The following is a 16,894-nucleotide window of genomic DNA, read 5'->3' as shown; positions in this document are numbered from 1 at the left end:
AGCCGCGCCGTAACAATCACTGCCCTCATTGGTCGAGCTCTACCAAAGTCTTTTATGATTGGACAATACGCTCCAAAACATTAACAAGCGTCACCACATTATTAGCAGTATGGCAGCTCCCGTGAACAGTGTGGGTAAACTCTCGTCTGAGCGATCAACGTTCAATCCTACGAGTTTTCAGAAGAAAACAAGGGGGAAATTAATCTCCATACCTGGTACCAGACCTTCGGTTCAAAACGGACAGCTCTTAGTTTCCACCGGTGTCACCTCACTCGACTTTCTGCTCGGTCAGTCTCGCTGTTGAGGTTTAACATCAGCGCTAGCTACACAGCTAACAGTGTTTCTCAATGTAACGTCAGCTAAATACACTGAAATTATATACAGGACATCAGCGTAATTTATTCCTCCAAAGGAGAATCTATAAACCAAACAGGAGAGAGAGTTTTCCGACTGCAAGGACTGGAAAAAACTATATTGAAAGTGTGGAAGTTGGTATTAGTATCATGGACATCATGCAGATTTCAGGCTTATTTTGTCGAAAGATTATGTGGAGTTTTCCTATGTAAATGCTGTGTAAATGCAATAGTGTACTGTCATTGCAAAGTGTGTTTTGATCCAAGATATTCATGTAGTGCTCAAATGGAGCAGGAACCATTGTAATGTAAAGACACTCAGATTTTTAGGAGACAAGACAAGGGGAATATTTAAAATGATGGAAAAAATATTATCCTTAAATTATTCAATAGAATGGGCTTTGATCTGAAAATCTACTCTTTTTGCCTTCTTTATCATATTGTAGGACGATAAAATGTGGCCCCCCTTCATCTTAAATACATATCAAATCACAGGGGTAGGTACTTGGATTGCAGTTCTTTTGTCTCAGAAGGGTCACTGCTGTTCTCTTGTGCAAGCTGTTTGTCTTCTGCAGCTAAAACTGGCAGGTAGATAAAAATTTAAATTCACAAAATTGATATGTTTGGACTGACATGGACAGCAATGTATCAAACGTTCTAACTTTCCTGGTTTAACTTTTCCTTTATTCTGTAAAGACATTTGGAGGATCAGATGAGTGCACTATTTCATGTTTTTTTCTCTATATTGTGATTTTGCTATACCTAACCAAATGTACAGTTGTGGCCACCTCAGATTTGTCACTTTTCTTGTTCTCTCAGCCTCCTAACCTGTTAAGACTCCTGTAATCTCAGATCAGACATATACAGTACTTTTCTGCACTGACATATGGGACCATGGTCTGACAGAACCCCAAAACATTGGGGGTTAAATTAAAAATAACAACAATAGTCTATGTTTAATTCATTTAATAAAGCAGTCAGAATCATCAACTACTGGCCTGAAAGCTTCTTATCTTCCCAGTTGCCTTAGATTTTCCACAGGGTTAATGGAACTCCTGCCATAACTAGTGTGAAAACAAAACATGCAAAGTCTCCTCAGATAGCCAGTTCTCCATAGGGCCTTTTTGACAGAGACTTTTTGACATGTCACAGTAGAAAACAGCACATATGTAAAAAAAAAAAAAAAGAAATTAATGATGCTTGTATTCCATTTAGTCACTTCGGTTTCAGGATCCTGCTAATGTGCTCACTGTCACACAGTCATGGCCTACTTACCACTGAGGCAAGTCAAAATGTCTAAATTGAATACACAGTTGTTGAGATCAGAAGAGGGAGTGAGGGAGTAGCAGTTGGCCAAAGCGAGTGGTTCACATTGATCCAGAGCAAGACAGAGTCTGTAACATGTGACTGATATTATTGTTTGTTTTTTTCTCCACAAACAGGTGGTGGGTTAGCAGTCGGAACAGTACTTCTCGTAGGTGAGCTACTCACTTTTCCAATCAAATATTGCTTAATTTAAAGGTCCAATGAAGTGGTATCAATATTTATCATGTGATGTATTTGTATGACAAGACAGTGAGGCATCAATCTTAAGTTCAAACCAATCAGTTACCAGTTATGGTGAGAAGGACATTGTTATTAGACAGGATTGACTGAAATTTGTGATGACTTTATTTGTTTGACATTTTAGTGACACCCACTAGTGCTGTATAAGTTCCATGACATCGAAGGGCATATTTCACTGGATCCTTCATAGCTCATTTATATTAGTAGATACTGTAACTCTTCTTATGGGTTGTTTTGCTGATAAATTGCTACATTGTTATCAGATGCTAAAGTGGTAAATAATAGATATTTATAAATGAGATTAACTTTGAGCAAATAATACACCTCAGTTTACACAGCCTGTGATGAATAGTACACAGCAGCAGCTCACTCTTCCTGCACTACAATTATCGTTTTTGTCTTTCAGCTTCACAAGCAAGTTAAATGTGAATTTACCATAGTTCTTAAAGCAGACTTTTAATACCTCAAGCCATGTTCTTTAATTTGCTCAGACTGGAACCATGGAAGAAAAGTTGTAAATTATGAGGCACTGTTAGAGCAGACTTTGGTTTGGTAGTTATCAGTATATTGTTGTTCATAAAGTTACATCATATGTAATATTGGACACTTGAAGGAAGGGGCATATATGCTACTCTTTTCTGAAACATTATAGCCTTCAGCTTCTCAGTCAACAAAATGTATAGATTTTAAATGAAACTGCACTAATGTATCACTGAAATGTAGCTTTAGCCTATAATCATATATTCCTATACAGCCAAAAATCAAATGTATTCCCAAAATTGAATTCAGTAGCACTTTCAGTGTGGCTCAGCTAATAATACCATCTGTCTGTGCTCAGGCTCTTTGGTTAGCACGTTACTGTCTATGGCAAATAGACTAATGACCTGAAGGTCGCTAGTTAGAATCCCAGGTGTTCACACTCCTACTGTGATCCTTAATTAATATGCTCATCTGCAGATGTGTTATCGAAGTTTTTGGAATTACATTCAAAGCAAGTGGGTTTTCTAGGGACATAAATGTCTTCCACTGTATTATTATTATTATTATCATTCATCATAGGCTAGGCTATATGCACTGGTAGACAGTAAGGTTAAGGTAGTCTTGTTTCCCCTTGAAGCTGTAATTTGTGTGTAGTCAAGGCCTATACCAACTGATGATATTGCTTTGCCCTTTAATTCATCCCCCCAATCGATGCAGGAGTCAGTGATTACACACTAATGCGTTCTTCCCTTCCATTTTGTGAATCAATGTACGGTTGGTTTCATCTGGTAATGAGAGACACAGTAAAGGTGAAATGCGTGTGTGCGCTCTCTTGTGTTTGTCTCTGAAAGAGTGGTGTGTGTGTGTGTGTGTGTGTGTGTGTCTGTGTGTGTGTCTGTGTGTGTGTCTGTGTGTGTGTGTGTGTGCGTGTGCGTGCGCACTTTGTGCCGTCTGTGTGTCTGTTTTGTTATGTGGGTGGGTGGGATCGGGGGAGTTTGGAGTGTGTTTGTTTGTGTTTGTTTCAGGCAGTCGTCTCCTACAGTCTGCCCCTTTAGCCGTGATGGCCTGTTTGTGAGACACACATAAAATTATCAGACTGGTCGTTGTCTGCCTTTGAAGTGTCTTGAGCTGTCCATCCTGATTTGTCAACCAGAGGGGGATCAGCCCAGTATGGCTTCTGTCTGAAGATCTCTCATCTCTTGTGTTTTTGTTGGAACAAGGAAGGAACAAAGCTTCGCCTCTCTTATTATGTTGACCATGTATGGTTTCATTCCATTAGTTAGTTTAAGAGAATGCATTTTTCTGTCAGTGCACCCATAATAGTTACTATTAAATTTGGCCTAATTGTTTTACATTTTAATATTTCACAGTTTGAGGTGCACTTTCAATAAGATATATCGAAAGATATAATGAAAGTATTTCCCATAATTATTTTACTGACAAACTAAGTATTACTCAACTCAAACAAAATAGTTGGACAGTAAAACATATTTAAGCTCAAGTATAAATACAAGAGATACAGTGAGAATATACATACAGGGTGTATGCAAAACAATTTCAGTATGCAACGAAAAGTACAATAACCTTGACGTTACTAAATCATAATTTCAGACGGCCCATAAAGATAGATTATATTAAGTTACATGCCAGTTATTTCAGTTTACTGTAGATCAGATCCATACGCCCTACAGCAGGAAAGTACTTTTAGCATAAAAGCATAAAACATAAAGACAAAAAACACAATAAGACAACTGAAGTGGTGGTGCTGCTCAGTACAGGAAAAAAAACATTTTTGAATTAAAAGCTAAGAGAAGCTGTAACAATAAGACTAGGGATAAAATAAAATAATTTTTCAGCTGTAGAAGAGGTTTTGAAATTCAGACTTCCACATGTGATGAGCAAAATTATACACCTCTTGGAGACCCAGCAGAGCTCCAGAGATGCAAAGACATCTGTCTACAAATGACAGGTGCATTGGTAAAAAAAGATAACGTAAGGAACTGCAGTCACCTAAGTGAAGGGTTTAGAGATATGACGTATGCACTATATCAGGCTTGACAAGTGCTGTCAATTGGCAATTAAACTGATAAAACCACCTTTAGTATCAGTGTTTATTTTAAAGTTCAGATCCTTTTTTGATTAAGTGATTATTTGTTTACCTGCAGTACAGCCATTGAGCTGCTCAGTATAAAAATTAGTGCTTCATAGACCAAAGACTCATACACAGGGGAAAACACTCTGACCTAGATATTTTGTCTCCTCCCCCTGCAGCTTTAGCAGATATGATTCAGGACTCTTACACTCCCACTCCTCTGTTCAAAGGCAAATGAAACAGAGGTGTTTCCCCCCTTTGCCAAACCTAACTCAGAATAAGCAAAAAAAAAAAACAAACAAAAAAAAACCAAGAAGAAAATCATCACATGACTGTCCATAGTGACTGATCTACCTCAAAGATATGACCGTCCCCCACCCCCTGTTGCTCCTATACCCCGACACCTCCTGCCCCCTCCCCTTACCCCCCGCCTCAACAGCCTAATGACTCCTGGAGGTTCCATTTGTAAGGCTCCCATAGAAACACAACCACAATAGGCCCCATCTTGAGAGGGCCCATCTGGGAGTCTTTGTGGGGCCTGCTGAAAGCCACAAAGGCCTGCTGACCTAGAAACCCATCAATAAGAGAACAGGGAGCCCCACCGACAACAAATTGAAGAGCCATGGAATTTCCTGGGCCATCCTAAGTCCGTAGGTGAGGACATAGACCGGGAACGTGGGAGGGGGAAATTCTCCGGATGTTCGAGGATGACACGTCAGGATGTCATTCCCAAGCTGTCAGCTGTATGCCCATTACCTTAAACTGTCACTGCTGCCTTTGTCCTTGTGCCCACTGTTTGTCATTGTGTGGAGAGGCCTATGAAATCTTTACAAAATGGTGATTGTGACAGGAAGCAGCAGTAGCATGCTGGGTAGAGTTATGTGCCCTGCTCAGGGGGGTTTCATGGTGATGATGCAGGCTTTTTTTGTGGATTTGGGGTGTGGTGGCTGCTTTGTGTGCACCGGGAAAGGCTACCTTTGGGGAATTATGTTCAGTGTTTACAATTAGCTGTCAGTCCATTTAATGCCTGAGACACAAGTGTGTCTTAAATGCATTAAAAGGCATCTGTAGTGTCATCATTCCAAGCGGAGAATTACTCTCCACTTGTCCTTCTTATAACTTGTATATTCCTTTTAACCTACTTTTGTGATAATAAATAAACCTGATGTGACTGACACTAGAAACATACTAATGAATGGATGCCATTGCCAACAGAATTCACACAAAAAAGCAGAGATTCAAGTGAGCCAGATGTCAGGAAGGATTTTGAGGACAGGCACTATCTTATTCTACTTCTGCCTCCTCCAGACGGTTGTCCGGACAGCTGAGGTACCTTTGCATTCAAGGGCACAGGCGAGTGCTTAAGACAGGTGCCTCCCTCTCACCTCCGCTGCTGGTTTGGGAAATGATAGGTGAAAGTGGACAAGAATACTGTTAAGACCCTAACAAGGGAGCTGAAGATGTCATCTCCATTTTGATAGTCAGATCACACAGTCACACCTCTGTTTCTGTGCCATGTCAAATGCTGTTCATCTGTTCCCTACAAAAGGTAGCCCGAGTGCGGTCCTTACATCAATTACAGTCAGCAGCTGTGATGTGGTCATGAACTACTGGATCTGTAGTATCTGAATGAACGGACAGAATGCGACAAGATCTAATGATAGACTTTAGGTTGATTTATCTTTGATAGGGAAGATGTTTTACCTACTTTATCATTAAATCCTTTCCTCCTTTCTGACAGTTCTATCATTATGGCACTAAATTACAGTTTCTTGTGTATGTTTATTTTTGTCATTCATACTCTGAATAATATAATAATAACATAATTCTGATTGCTGTTGTCTTTTGTTTCTTTTTTAGAGGAGGACCGATATGATAGCTACTCTCGTATGATCTTAAAGTACTTCTTGGCAGAAGGAGTGGTCTGTCGACATGAACTTTTTGTGGCGGCAGCTCAAGATAACCCTGATGACATCTTACAGGTATGAGAGGAGGTGTCATCTATTCTGTAAACTCTTCAGAAGGAATTCTGTTATAAATCAAGGTATGATTATTTTCCAAGCAACAAGTCCTGACAAACCATCCACAAAGAAGCTACGATGGCCTCAATGTGTCTAGTGCAGCATCACCCCTATACAACTGCTGTACTGTCAAGAAGAATTTCTTTGTTTTTTTTTTTTTTTTTTTTTTAACTTTTCTTTATTCTTTAGTCATCAGAAGATGTTGGAAATGGTCAGCCTACTTTTAGAGGTAGTTATTTGTCACAGTGTATTAATCACCTACCAATGTACAGTATTTAGCCTGGTTCACGCTGATCAGATCATGATGTGGGCGTTCAGGTCTGCCAGAGCTGTATCAGGGTCAGTGAGGATATCTGAAAGGTCGAGGGTGGCATGGTTGTCGCATTGTTGAAACGTTTCCCGATGCATCACTCTGTGAAGAGAGCTGTAGCCCCAGAAGCTGACTGCCACCCAGCATACAGGAGGAGGGCCTCTCCCACTGATTGATAGTGGGAGGGGTCACAGCCTCACCCTCTCTTTACATATCAAAGGCTTATTAAGAGACGGGGGCTCCCAATGGGGATATATCACATCATTTAGTGTTTTCACAGCTACATTCACAGTATGCTAATCTTCAGATGCTATGGTTGTACTTAATGCATTACAATAACATGCGCACAAGAAACCAGCTTACTTGCAGAAATCAAGTTAAAGCAGGAAATTGGAGAACGCGTTCACATGCAGCGCAACACCTCTGCTACTTAAAAACACGTGTTTACTTGCATCAGCTAATCAATCAGATTTAGCACACAATTCTGCTATGTTTTTTTTAACCAAAAGCTGGAAAGATTCTTTTGTTGTGTTTTGCTTGACACTTTGTTAGAAACTCTTGGTGCTGGTTGCACAGTGAAAGAACAGGCTCTCTTATGAGAGAGTTTTTTGGAGTCTCAATTTTACAAATAGTTTACAGTTCTGCTTTAGAAACTTTGATTTATTTCAGTTTCAGTTTTTGTCTATACCAGATCTAATTATTTTTGATACAGGGATACGCTGCTTCAAGGATCATTCATCCCTCTGCGCTGCTGCCACAACAATTCTTTTCCCATCTGAACTCTTTGTCATGCACGTTTGCTCTTGTGAAAAAAGTAATGAGGATTCACTTCTTGTCTTAATTATTTTGCCACAATTAAGAAACCCAGGCTTGTTTTCATTTACATGACTTTTAGGAAAACACAAAGCCAACATTGTAGTGCACCTAAAAGGATGAGCATGACTGTACTGTCTTGCAATGCCATGGCAGCAGCAACAGTGAGGAAAATTAAATGTCTGTTTGACCAATTAGACTTAGCATATTTGAATGTATTGTGTTCACTGTATGATTTTATACAGGAACTCCCGGCCCCCATCCTGGACGATGTTGCTATCCACAAACCAGCAGAGCAGCCCAGGCTGTCTTGTGAACCTCAGGACAGTTTGGATGCCATGAAGATTGCTTGGCGTTATCAGAATCTTCCAAAAGTACAGGTAATCAGGTGATCAAATGAAAATTTAAATTGTCTGTTAATTGTAATAATAGCAGTTTATTTTCATTACAGTGTATGGTAGAATAGTGTGATCATGCTACTTTTATTCAAAATCCAACTTGTTACTCTCCTAATGATGGTATGAGAAATAACAGCACTGGCTCTCTGGTCATAGTGGTTTGGCAATTGTCTCCACCACTAAATCCATCAGCTTCTAAACTCCTTTGTGGAGTGAATAAGGCCTCAGCCTTTCCTTTCAGAGCTCGACCAGATTACTCACACTTAGCTGGCAATAGGTAGGCTTTTCACTGGTCCCCAACTCACATATACACACATACACACACGCGTGCACCCCTGCTTAGCCTGGGAAACAAGAGTACTTTGCAGCTTCTGCATTGACATGTCTGCTCGCTCAACCCTATGACCCAGACCTGCTCCTCTGTCTTTCCCCAAATCCCTGCCTTTCCCCCTGCTAGGGTCGGCAGCTCTACACTCTTTCTTCCGCTTTGAGGAGAGGTGACCCTCCCCTTCTTCTTCTCTGCAGTCTCCCCCCTTCGGTCTATAATCCATATCGCTATGTGGATTAACAGCACACAGTGTGTCCCAGGGGATCCTCTCCCTCTTTCTCTCTCCCTGGAAACTTCTTTATATCTGTCTCCTTTCCTCACCTCTCCCCCTTCCTCTGTAAAATCGTCTTTACAAACCACTAGTAAGCCCCACCAGAGGATTTGCATCTCAAATTCACCCCCAGAGTCAACGCTTACTTTCCCCTTACACACACCTCTCCTGGCACAGCCCACTGTGTCGTTCTCTCGATGAAGACATCAGATCAAAGGTGAGGCCGTCAGGGCGAGGATGGAACGCTAAGCGGGTTGCCTAGCTCACAAAGAGAAGATGAGCCCCTGACCCCCCTGCCCTGCTGACCCCCTCGTCCCGCCAGGAGAGGGACACACCGGGGGCCCTAATCCAGATTAGGAGTAGATTAAGGGCCCCTCTAACAATGGAATCCCTGGTTTCACTGAGAGAGAAGAGCTAAAACTCTCTCTTTCAGCTGCAGGAAAACATCCGCCTTCCCCTGCGTCCCTGACACGTTTGCTTTCACAGTCAGAAGTGGACATTTATGTGAAGAAATGATTAAGAGCGTGGTCGTAGTGGTTATTTAACTTCTCTGCTGTAGGAATGTTGAGGAATGACCCATAAACAATGCAATTGCATTATCATAGTATTGCGGAGCACACTCATTTAACATGTTAGAAACACAAATAAGATTATTTTTCTCATGAATTGCTCTATTGTCATCTGAAATGAGTTAAATGCACACCAGTTGTTGTACGGATCTGGAAGTAGGCAGTAGTGTCAAATATAATTTAAGATGCTCTTTCATTAAAGGGCTTTAGTGTACATATTCTTTACCACGAGTTTGACTTTTTGACCTCTTCAGAGTGCCCTGGCATCCTCCTCTCGGTTCGGGCACTACTATGACGTGTCCAAGACGATGGAGCCAGAAATTCGCCAGGCAGCCAAGTGCCACCGCTTCTACCTTCCTGAACATCCCACCCAGTCATCACCCACACACAGGTAAAACGACAAGACATCATCCACAGAACGCATGGAAACCAATGAGACACCATCTGCAGAACACTAGCACACAAACACGACATCGTCCACAAAACACAGTTACACAAATAAGACATCATCCACAGAGCACTGTTAAGCAAACATGGCATCGTTCACAGAATACAGGTGAACCAACAATGCAGACAGACAACATAATTTAAAGAGCACATGCTATATAAGCCTTGCAACCAGCATTTGCATTAGAGAAAAATCGTCCTGAGAGGAAGAAATTCTAGATTGAGCTCTCCCCAATACACGTTTGTAAGACTTTAATAAACTATAGGGCTGCAACTAACACCTGTTTTCATTATTAATGAATCCTGTCGGTTGTTGTGTTAATTAATTGTTTTAAAATGTCCAAGAAATTGTAAAAAAAAAGAAAAAAAAGAAAAGAAAAAAGCCCATCACAGGAGTCCGAAGAGCCGGAGTCACAGTATGTAGTCGAACAGTCCAACAACTAAACATATCTTATTTACTGTGATTTAAAATAGCAAATACTCACATCTGAGCCAGCTGGAACCAGGTAATGTGCAGCATTTTTGCTTGAAAATGACAATTAGTTTTCGATTAATTGTTTCAGCTCTAATAAACCGTGTGCATTCATTACCTCTGGCTGCAGAAAAACAATACTATTTATTACATTTGTATTGATAGTTATTGAGATTCATTGAATTGCTTCAAAATATAAAAAAATAGAAAGCTGAAATCACCCCAGATTTTTTACATTTAACATTTTGCATGCCTGCATAAGAGCTTAAAGCATGCAGTTTCCATCATATTCACTTGGAATATTTGGTTTCAACAAAACAGCATTTTTTAAAATTAGCTCAAAATACTGACTCATTCAGTATTATTACCCTTTCACTGTTTTTTGATACAAATCAGTTAAAATCAACCTGGTCTCACCCCTATTCTGAATAGTTTCCCAATGGCCGACGTCATTCACCCTTCGAGGTTACATACTCAATTCAAGGTTGTGTATGTCTATTCAAATAAGAGCCTTATTTGCTCAGCGTCTGTTTGATTTCTCCTGCATTGAGTGTACTTAGGGTTCAGAGGTCATGCAGGCTCTTTACTCAGAGAGTGCTGCTGAACACACAAGGGCACACGAAGGCCCACTCACACACTCTGGGTAAATACAGCAATCTGGAGCACAGAGGATGTGGAGGAGGCTTTATAGAATCCCTCTTCCTTTATTTCAGCAAACAGAGGCTGTTTAATGGCGCACCCATGCAAACACATTAAATGCTGTGGATATTCAGTTTAAAATATAAATTTTCACAAGTGTTCACCATGAAGTGTGCAGCATGCGCTATTGTGCTGAATATCAGTTCACAACATAATGATGCTTATTAATAGAGAACAAATAAAATAACAAAATATCTTCTCCATGGATGTTAGCAGTGTTTCGTGGCAGTCTACTGAGTAAGAGTGACAGTGTTGTGCCGATGTGGCGTCTGAATCAGTTATAGATCTCACAGACATTTTGACAGCAGGAAACTACACCTGCACTGCACCATTGTGCCCTCAGCCCCGCCTCAAAACTGACACACAAACATACACACGCGCACACACACACACACACACACACACACACACACACACACACACCACCCGGCACATTACAAACGCACATGTACCACACAAACTCCTAAGCGGGCTACTCCCCCTTGCACGTGTCCACAGCCCCATGTTGATACCCTGGCTGTTAAATTGCTCCGTTTCACTTGAAGGCATAATTGGCACAAATTGCTCTCTAGGTGATACAGATCCTGTTGTTTAAGACCAAGCATCCTCCTTCTCTCCTCCTTTCTTCCCTCGCTGAAAGAAGAACACTGAGATAAAGAAGCCTCCCTGTGTATGATCCTAATTAGCCAACGCACTAGACCCCGTAGCTAAGCACCTAGACCTTTTTGGTACCTGAATAAGGGGTGCTCTGTAGGGGTAGCTAAAAACACAATGATGTCGTGTTCAATGGCTGCCAACCAGAGGCAACCTCCTGCTCAACTACTTGTCAAACCATCCCAGCCCCCTACCTCAGAGCAGGGGCATGGGCAGAGAGGCCAAGGAGGGTAGGTGTCCCTTTTTCCCCAAAACCAGCTCTATCATTAGCCCCAGCGGGGTCAGGAGGCACCATTGTTGGGTTGAATAACTGAAATAGAGTACATGGATATACTTGGCGCAAGTGTAATCAACACAAGTGTGTATTACTGTTCTTTATGCAGGGCTATTGGCGTGTGACCAATCTATGTGTATCAGCTTTTGTAGCCCGCAGGTCGAATTGACAACTGACATAGCAGCCCACTGTGACTCACTACAGAGTGGTCATTACAATGGTCGGGCATTTTTAAGTGGAGGGTCCTGTGTAAAAACATGGGGTTAACATTCCTATCGGCCATCCTATAGGCACATGGTGGGCTCAGCAGCAATCCATCCGATGACTGTTGCTAAATGTTGCTCCGATGGTACTGTATGCCCTTTGTCAGTGGTGCACATCTTACCCCTGATTAAACACCAAAATGCTGTTCCCTGTTAATTTTAGATATCAGCCCATTAATCCCCCCCCCCCCCCCTCCTTCTCACTTATCGTCTTTGTTGTGTGTATGTTTGTGCATACGCGTGTCTCATCTGTCTGTCTGTCTCGGCACAATCAGATCCTCAGGGAGCTGACAGAGAACCAGTCATGTTGTAATTTAATCAACCAAATAAATTAATTGGATCTCTTGATATGGATCATCTGTCTGCTTCAGTGGCTCCAGAAAAGCACAGTCAGGAGGAACATGCTGCAGTCATGGAGGATTAAGCTACTGCGATGATAAGCTTGGCCCAGTTTTATCAAAATGGTTTCATTTACAGTTTACACCCCCAAAGTAACCCTTCTGTGTTCTCTCTCTCTGGTTGTCTCCTCCACGGTGTCCACTCTTTTCCCTGTCCTGTTCTCTCTCCAGTCCAATGCTCGAGTCCTACTCTTCGCTGTTGAAGTCACTCCAAGAGGTCATACACAGGGAGGGCTTTGAAGTAGCAGCCCCCATGGTAAGAAGTAGAATTGAATGACTGTTTTGCATTTCCTTTAATTTTTGCCTGGATTCAGAGGTTTCTGTCACATATTTTCTGCAGCTACAACTTTATTTTAATTTGTAGTATCCAATTATTAACAAACAGCCATCGCACAGTGACTGTGTGTATGCATCTGTGGCTAAAACAGCAGCTAAAGCAACTGAACAAGTAATATTGTTCACTTCAGGCCACCATTCCCTTCATGTTACGTTTTATCATCTCTCATCCAGTTCAACCAATTGAGTTGAAGTGGAGGGTTAAAAGTGTTTTGTTTATTTATTTGACTCTATATTAGTAACAAAAATTACTTATCAGTCCAACTTGTTGTACAATTTGCCTCTCAGAATTTGTGGATTTGTTTGTGGTTTTGACAAAAAACATTGCTGAAATGAAACAGGCATGTCATAAGCTGCCGCTGACAGTGAAGCAACACAAAAGGCAGGTATGCATTTCTTTCTACATTCACTGAATGTCATTAAAGGTGAACTCTTTGACTTGCTTGTACTTATGTGTATCAGATTGCAAATATCTGCTTGTATCCTCACTTTGAGCCCAGTCCAATTATTATGCATTTCAGTTATATGTGTGATTTGCATAAAAGGAGCATTTTTCAAAAAGAAAAAGGGGGATACTAGATCTGCATCTGTGACAAGATACATTCCAATCAATACTTGTCTTGAGTCTGTTTGCCTCTCTTTCACCTGCTTGGGTTGGCCTCACCTGTGTGTGTCCCAGCTGTGTGTGTCTTACCTTTGACACATATCCTCTTAATAATCATCAGTCGTCTACAGTATGCCAGAAACATCCATGACCCCATCTGTCTCTCTTGGCATTCCTATTTATGTTTTCCACAGGGCCAAGTGTATTTTTGTTAACACTGTGATATGCCTGCATATACATGTGCGTGTGTGTGGGTGTGTGTGTGTGTGTGTGTGTGTGTGTGTGTGTGTGTGTGTGTATATATGTATGTATGTATATATATATATGTGTGTGTGTGTGTGTGTATGTATATATGTATGTGTACGCCGTTTATGTGTGTGTGTGTGTGTGTGTGTGTGTGTGTGTGTGTGTGTGTGTGTGTGTGTGTGTGTGTGTGTGTGTGTGTTCACCTACATTCGGTGACCCCTCTGCTCGTCACCTGGAGCCACCTCTCCCCCTGTCACTCACACACAGGATTTACCTCCAGTACCCCCTACCCTCCCTCCCCGAGCGCTGTCACTCACACACCAGATTAACTGCTGACATCATTAAAGCAGTGTGGCCGCCTGACATGCTGTTGGCACAGTCCAGGAATGCAGACCGGCACAGAGCGACATGGGCACTGGCACAAGAATGCCCAGTATGGGTGATAGTCAGTGTGTATGCGTTTATTTGTTAATCTGCCATCAAGGATTTTTAACAAGATGCAGATTTCATATAAATATAGAATGTGTTATGTAAATAACAGATTTGAGCAATGTTTCGTCTTCCTGAACATATATGTTAGAGTCTTTTGAGATGAGTGAGACAGGAGTGGCAGCAGGACAGTGAGTCTCCGCTGAGACTGGCTGGTGATTAGGTTGTGGTCCCAGGCTGGCTGTAGTCTATATGGCTGGCCTCTGGTCCTTGGCTGGATTCTACTGGCACGGTTCCCTCCTTTTTCTATAGGCTAAACTATAGGAGTTAAGTTTGGCCTCTCCTCCTGATGTTGCCACAGCAACAGTCATGTTACCACAGTTCCCCCCTGATGGGCTGCGCACATAGAAACAGATTTCTAATTCTGTGCCCCTAAAACCTACTGTATGTAGGCAATGTCTGCTAAACAAAGAAAGCTCCAATCAAATAATGACAAAGGCGTGCACACACACACACACACACACACACACACACACCGCACACCGCACTAATATTTAAGTGTACTAAGGTATAGAAATGCAGCACTGATGTTAAATATGTAGAACATATAGTCCAATGTGAGAGTACTCCCTTGGGAAACTATGAGCCAACTGTGAAAAACTCCCAGAAACAATGGGGTTTATTTTTCTTAGATGCTTGTGATTCTGATCCAGATCCAAACGAAGCTTAGGTCATACTGTTGGGAGAGGAAGCAATGGGGAGTTGGGCGGAGGAGATTTTGGGAGGGTCGAGATAATGGAGGGGGAGGGATAAAAGAGAGGCTGGAAAAAAGGAAAAAGTGAGCAGATTTTAGGCCAAGCTTTGTTAATCACTCTTGGCTCTCACCTCAGTAATCAGGAGCCATCCCGAAGAAAACCCAAATAAAAGGCAATTGTACTAAAGGTTAAAAACCTCTCACAGTTTGGACAGGCTCCTCCATTCTCTCAGTTTCAGTGATATATATCCCACCACTGTTTGGCCACTTTCTCTCTGTCTTCATGAGAGTGGGTTACCGTTGATCTCTTGTGGTGGGGTGGGGGGTTTCAAGGGAAGGCACTCCACCCTTACCCAGGCCCCCTTGGCTGCAGAGCATCGCTGTGGTGCCAAGAATGTGCTGGGGTTTCTGGGTGGCAGCCATATTGGAAGCCTGTCTGACAGGTCCATTGTGCGTGTGTCAGATGGCCTCTGTGATTGGGCAGTTGTGTCCAGTCACGTTTGGGCACTGTGTTCCGATCGTCTGTGCTGGTGAGCAGACTGTCCAGTCGCTCTCCCCCAGAGTTTGAGAATACTACCCAAGACAGCAGCACCTTTCTGAAATACTTCAAAAGCAGTTCTCCTTTAATCTTCAAATGCACTCCGTGAACTTGAGTTAAATCAAACTGTATCGTTGCTTTAGTATGATCTGTGGCTGTGCTTCAAGAGAATACTGCATATGTCCATGACTCTTTACACATTTGAAGTCTTCCTTACCCCTTCTTTTTGCTTGTTTTTTTCTTATAGTCAAAGTCACGTAACATCCTGCGCATTGGGCTTCACTCTCTTGGCTCAGCTCTTTGGGGTGATGACCTGAGTTGCCATGACAACCCTAGACACCGCCACGCCCTCACTACCTTTCTCTATGGACTGCGTGCTCTGCTGAGGTCATCACTGTCAGTTGCAGTAGTTACTGTACCTTCACATCTCATCCAGGTAAGGTGATGTTTGACACAAGAGAACAACTCGACAGAGTACGTAAGCATCAGCATCCGCTCGGAATACAACTTATCTGATTAGTGACTACGGGCTGGCTGGATATAAATAATTATGTACACACTTTTTTTTGCTAGTGTTAAACAGTTTAGTACAGTTTGTTAGCACTTCCTTAGGTGTGTGATACAGCAAGAATACAATAATATGCAAAGGTATAACTGCATAACTGCCTTCTTCACAACGTTTGTTTCGCTCCCCTGTTGTCTCCTACGCACTTACCTTGAATCGCCCTCAGAGGGATAAATAAAGTGCTAAATTCTAATTGACTTGAATTTGCCATTAATGGACACTTAAGATTTTGTTGCGTGTGAGTTAATTTTTGGGCCATGTACTTTTGCTTTGTCTCGTTCATTAATGGGGCACGAAGTTGGACGTCTTTTGTCGTGGGGCCTCCTCTTGACCCTGTGGTTCAGTGTCACCCTGGTATGACTCAGGCCTGTGAGGGGCCTCTCCCTCCACGCATCACTCCCCCAACAGACCCAGTCGAGTGCACTCTTCATTCAAAGGCCTCTAAATCTATGTTTGTTTATTTGGACTTTAATTACTTGAAGCTGTACACAATGAGAGTGTGTGTCTGTGCATGCATTATATTCTCTTACAAATCTCTCTCCTTGTAGTTGTGTCTGTGTGTGTGTGCGTGTGTGTGTGTGTGTTGTGTGTGTGGGGTGGGGGGGGTGGGGGGGTATGAGTCCGCGTGCATGCGTCTGTGTCCAGTCTGGCCTCTCAGTGTGAAGGTGGAGTCATCTGCTGAGGCATATGGCAAACCACAGCCCTCCCCCAAACACTCGACCATAGAGGCACACTCACCAGAAAAGCCATCTGAGACTTTCTACTAAAATGTTTTATCTCGCCCATGCTTCAAACACCCCACTTCCTCATAGTCCTCATTCTCAAGAGCATGGAAGCTGCGTTATCTGTGATCCCTTTATATAAAGATATAGGTCGATGCTTAACTTTCAGAACAGCTGTGTTGTCACAACATGCTCTGGCTCCAGGCCTATATGCTCAGTGCGCAGCGGCCTTGGCCTAGTCAAAAAAGGTAAAGTGGCTAACTAGCAGATGTCAGCTGTGGTGGGAGCGGTC

General features: G+C 42.2%; 1 protein-coding gene across 2 annotated transcripts in view; it reads left to right on the top strand.

The window, feature by feature from the left end:
* Nucleotides 1-94: 94 nt before the first annotated feature.
* Nucleotides 95-16,894, top strand: part of elp4 (elongator acetyltransferase complex subunit 4) — a 54,014-nt gene continuing 37,214 nt past the window's right edge. The window contains exons 1-7 of one of the 2 annotated variants that reach the window (XM_022742954.1): nt 95-130; nt 1,796-1,831; nt 6,352-6,473; nt 7,881-8,015; nt 9,456-9,592; nt 12,580-12,664; nt 15,563-15,751. In XM_022742954.1, the coding sequence (XP_022598675.1) occupies nt 6,381-6,473; nt 7,881-8,015; nt 9,456-9,592; nt 12,580-12,664; nt 15,563-15,751 (639 nt within the window). In that variant the 5' untranslated portion in view covers nt 95-130; nt 1,796-1,831; nt 6,352-6,380. Of the gene's footprint in view, nt 288-1,795; nt 1,832-6,351; nt 6,474-7,880; nt 8,016-9,455; nt 9,593-12,579; nt 12,665-15,562; nt 15,752-16,894 lie in introns of both variants that reach the window. The other variant, XM_022742946.1, reaches the window with a different exon arrangement.

This window comes from Seriola dumerili, unplaced genomic scaffold (genome assembly GCF_002260705.1).
Source record: "Seriola dumerili isolate Sdu_G_001 unplaced genomic scaffold, Sdu_1.0 BDQW01000003.1, whole genome shotgun sequence".
NCBI lineage: Eukaryota > Metazoa > Chordata > Actinopteri > Carangiformes > Carangidae > Seriola > Seriola dumerili.
This window is presented reverse-complemented; position numbering and strand designations above follow the sequence as displayed.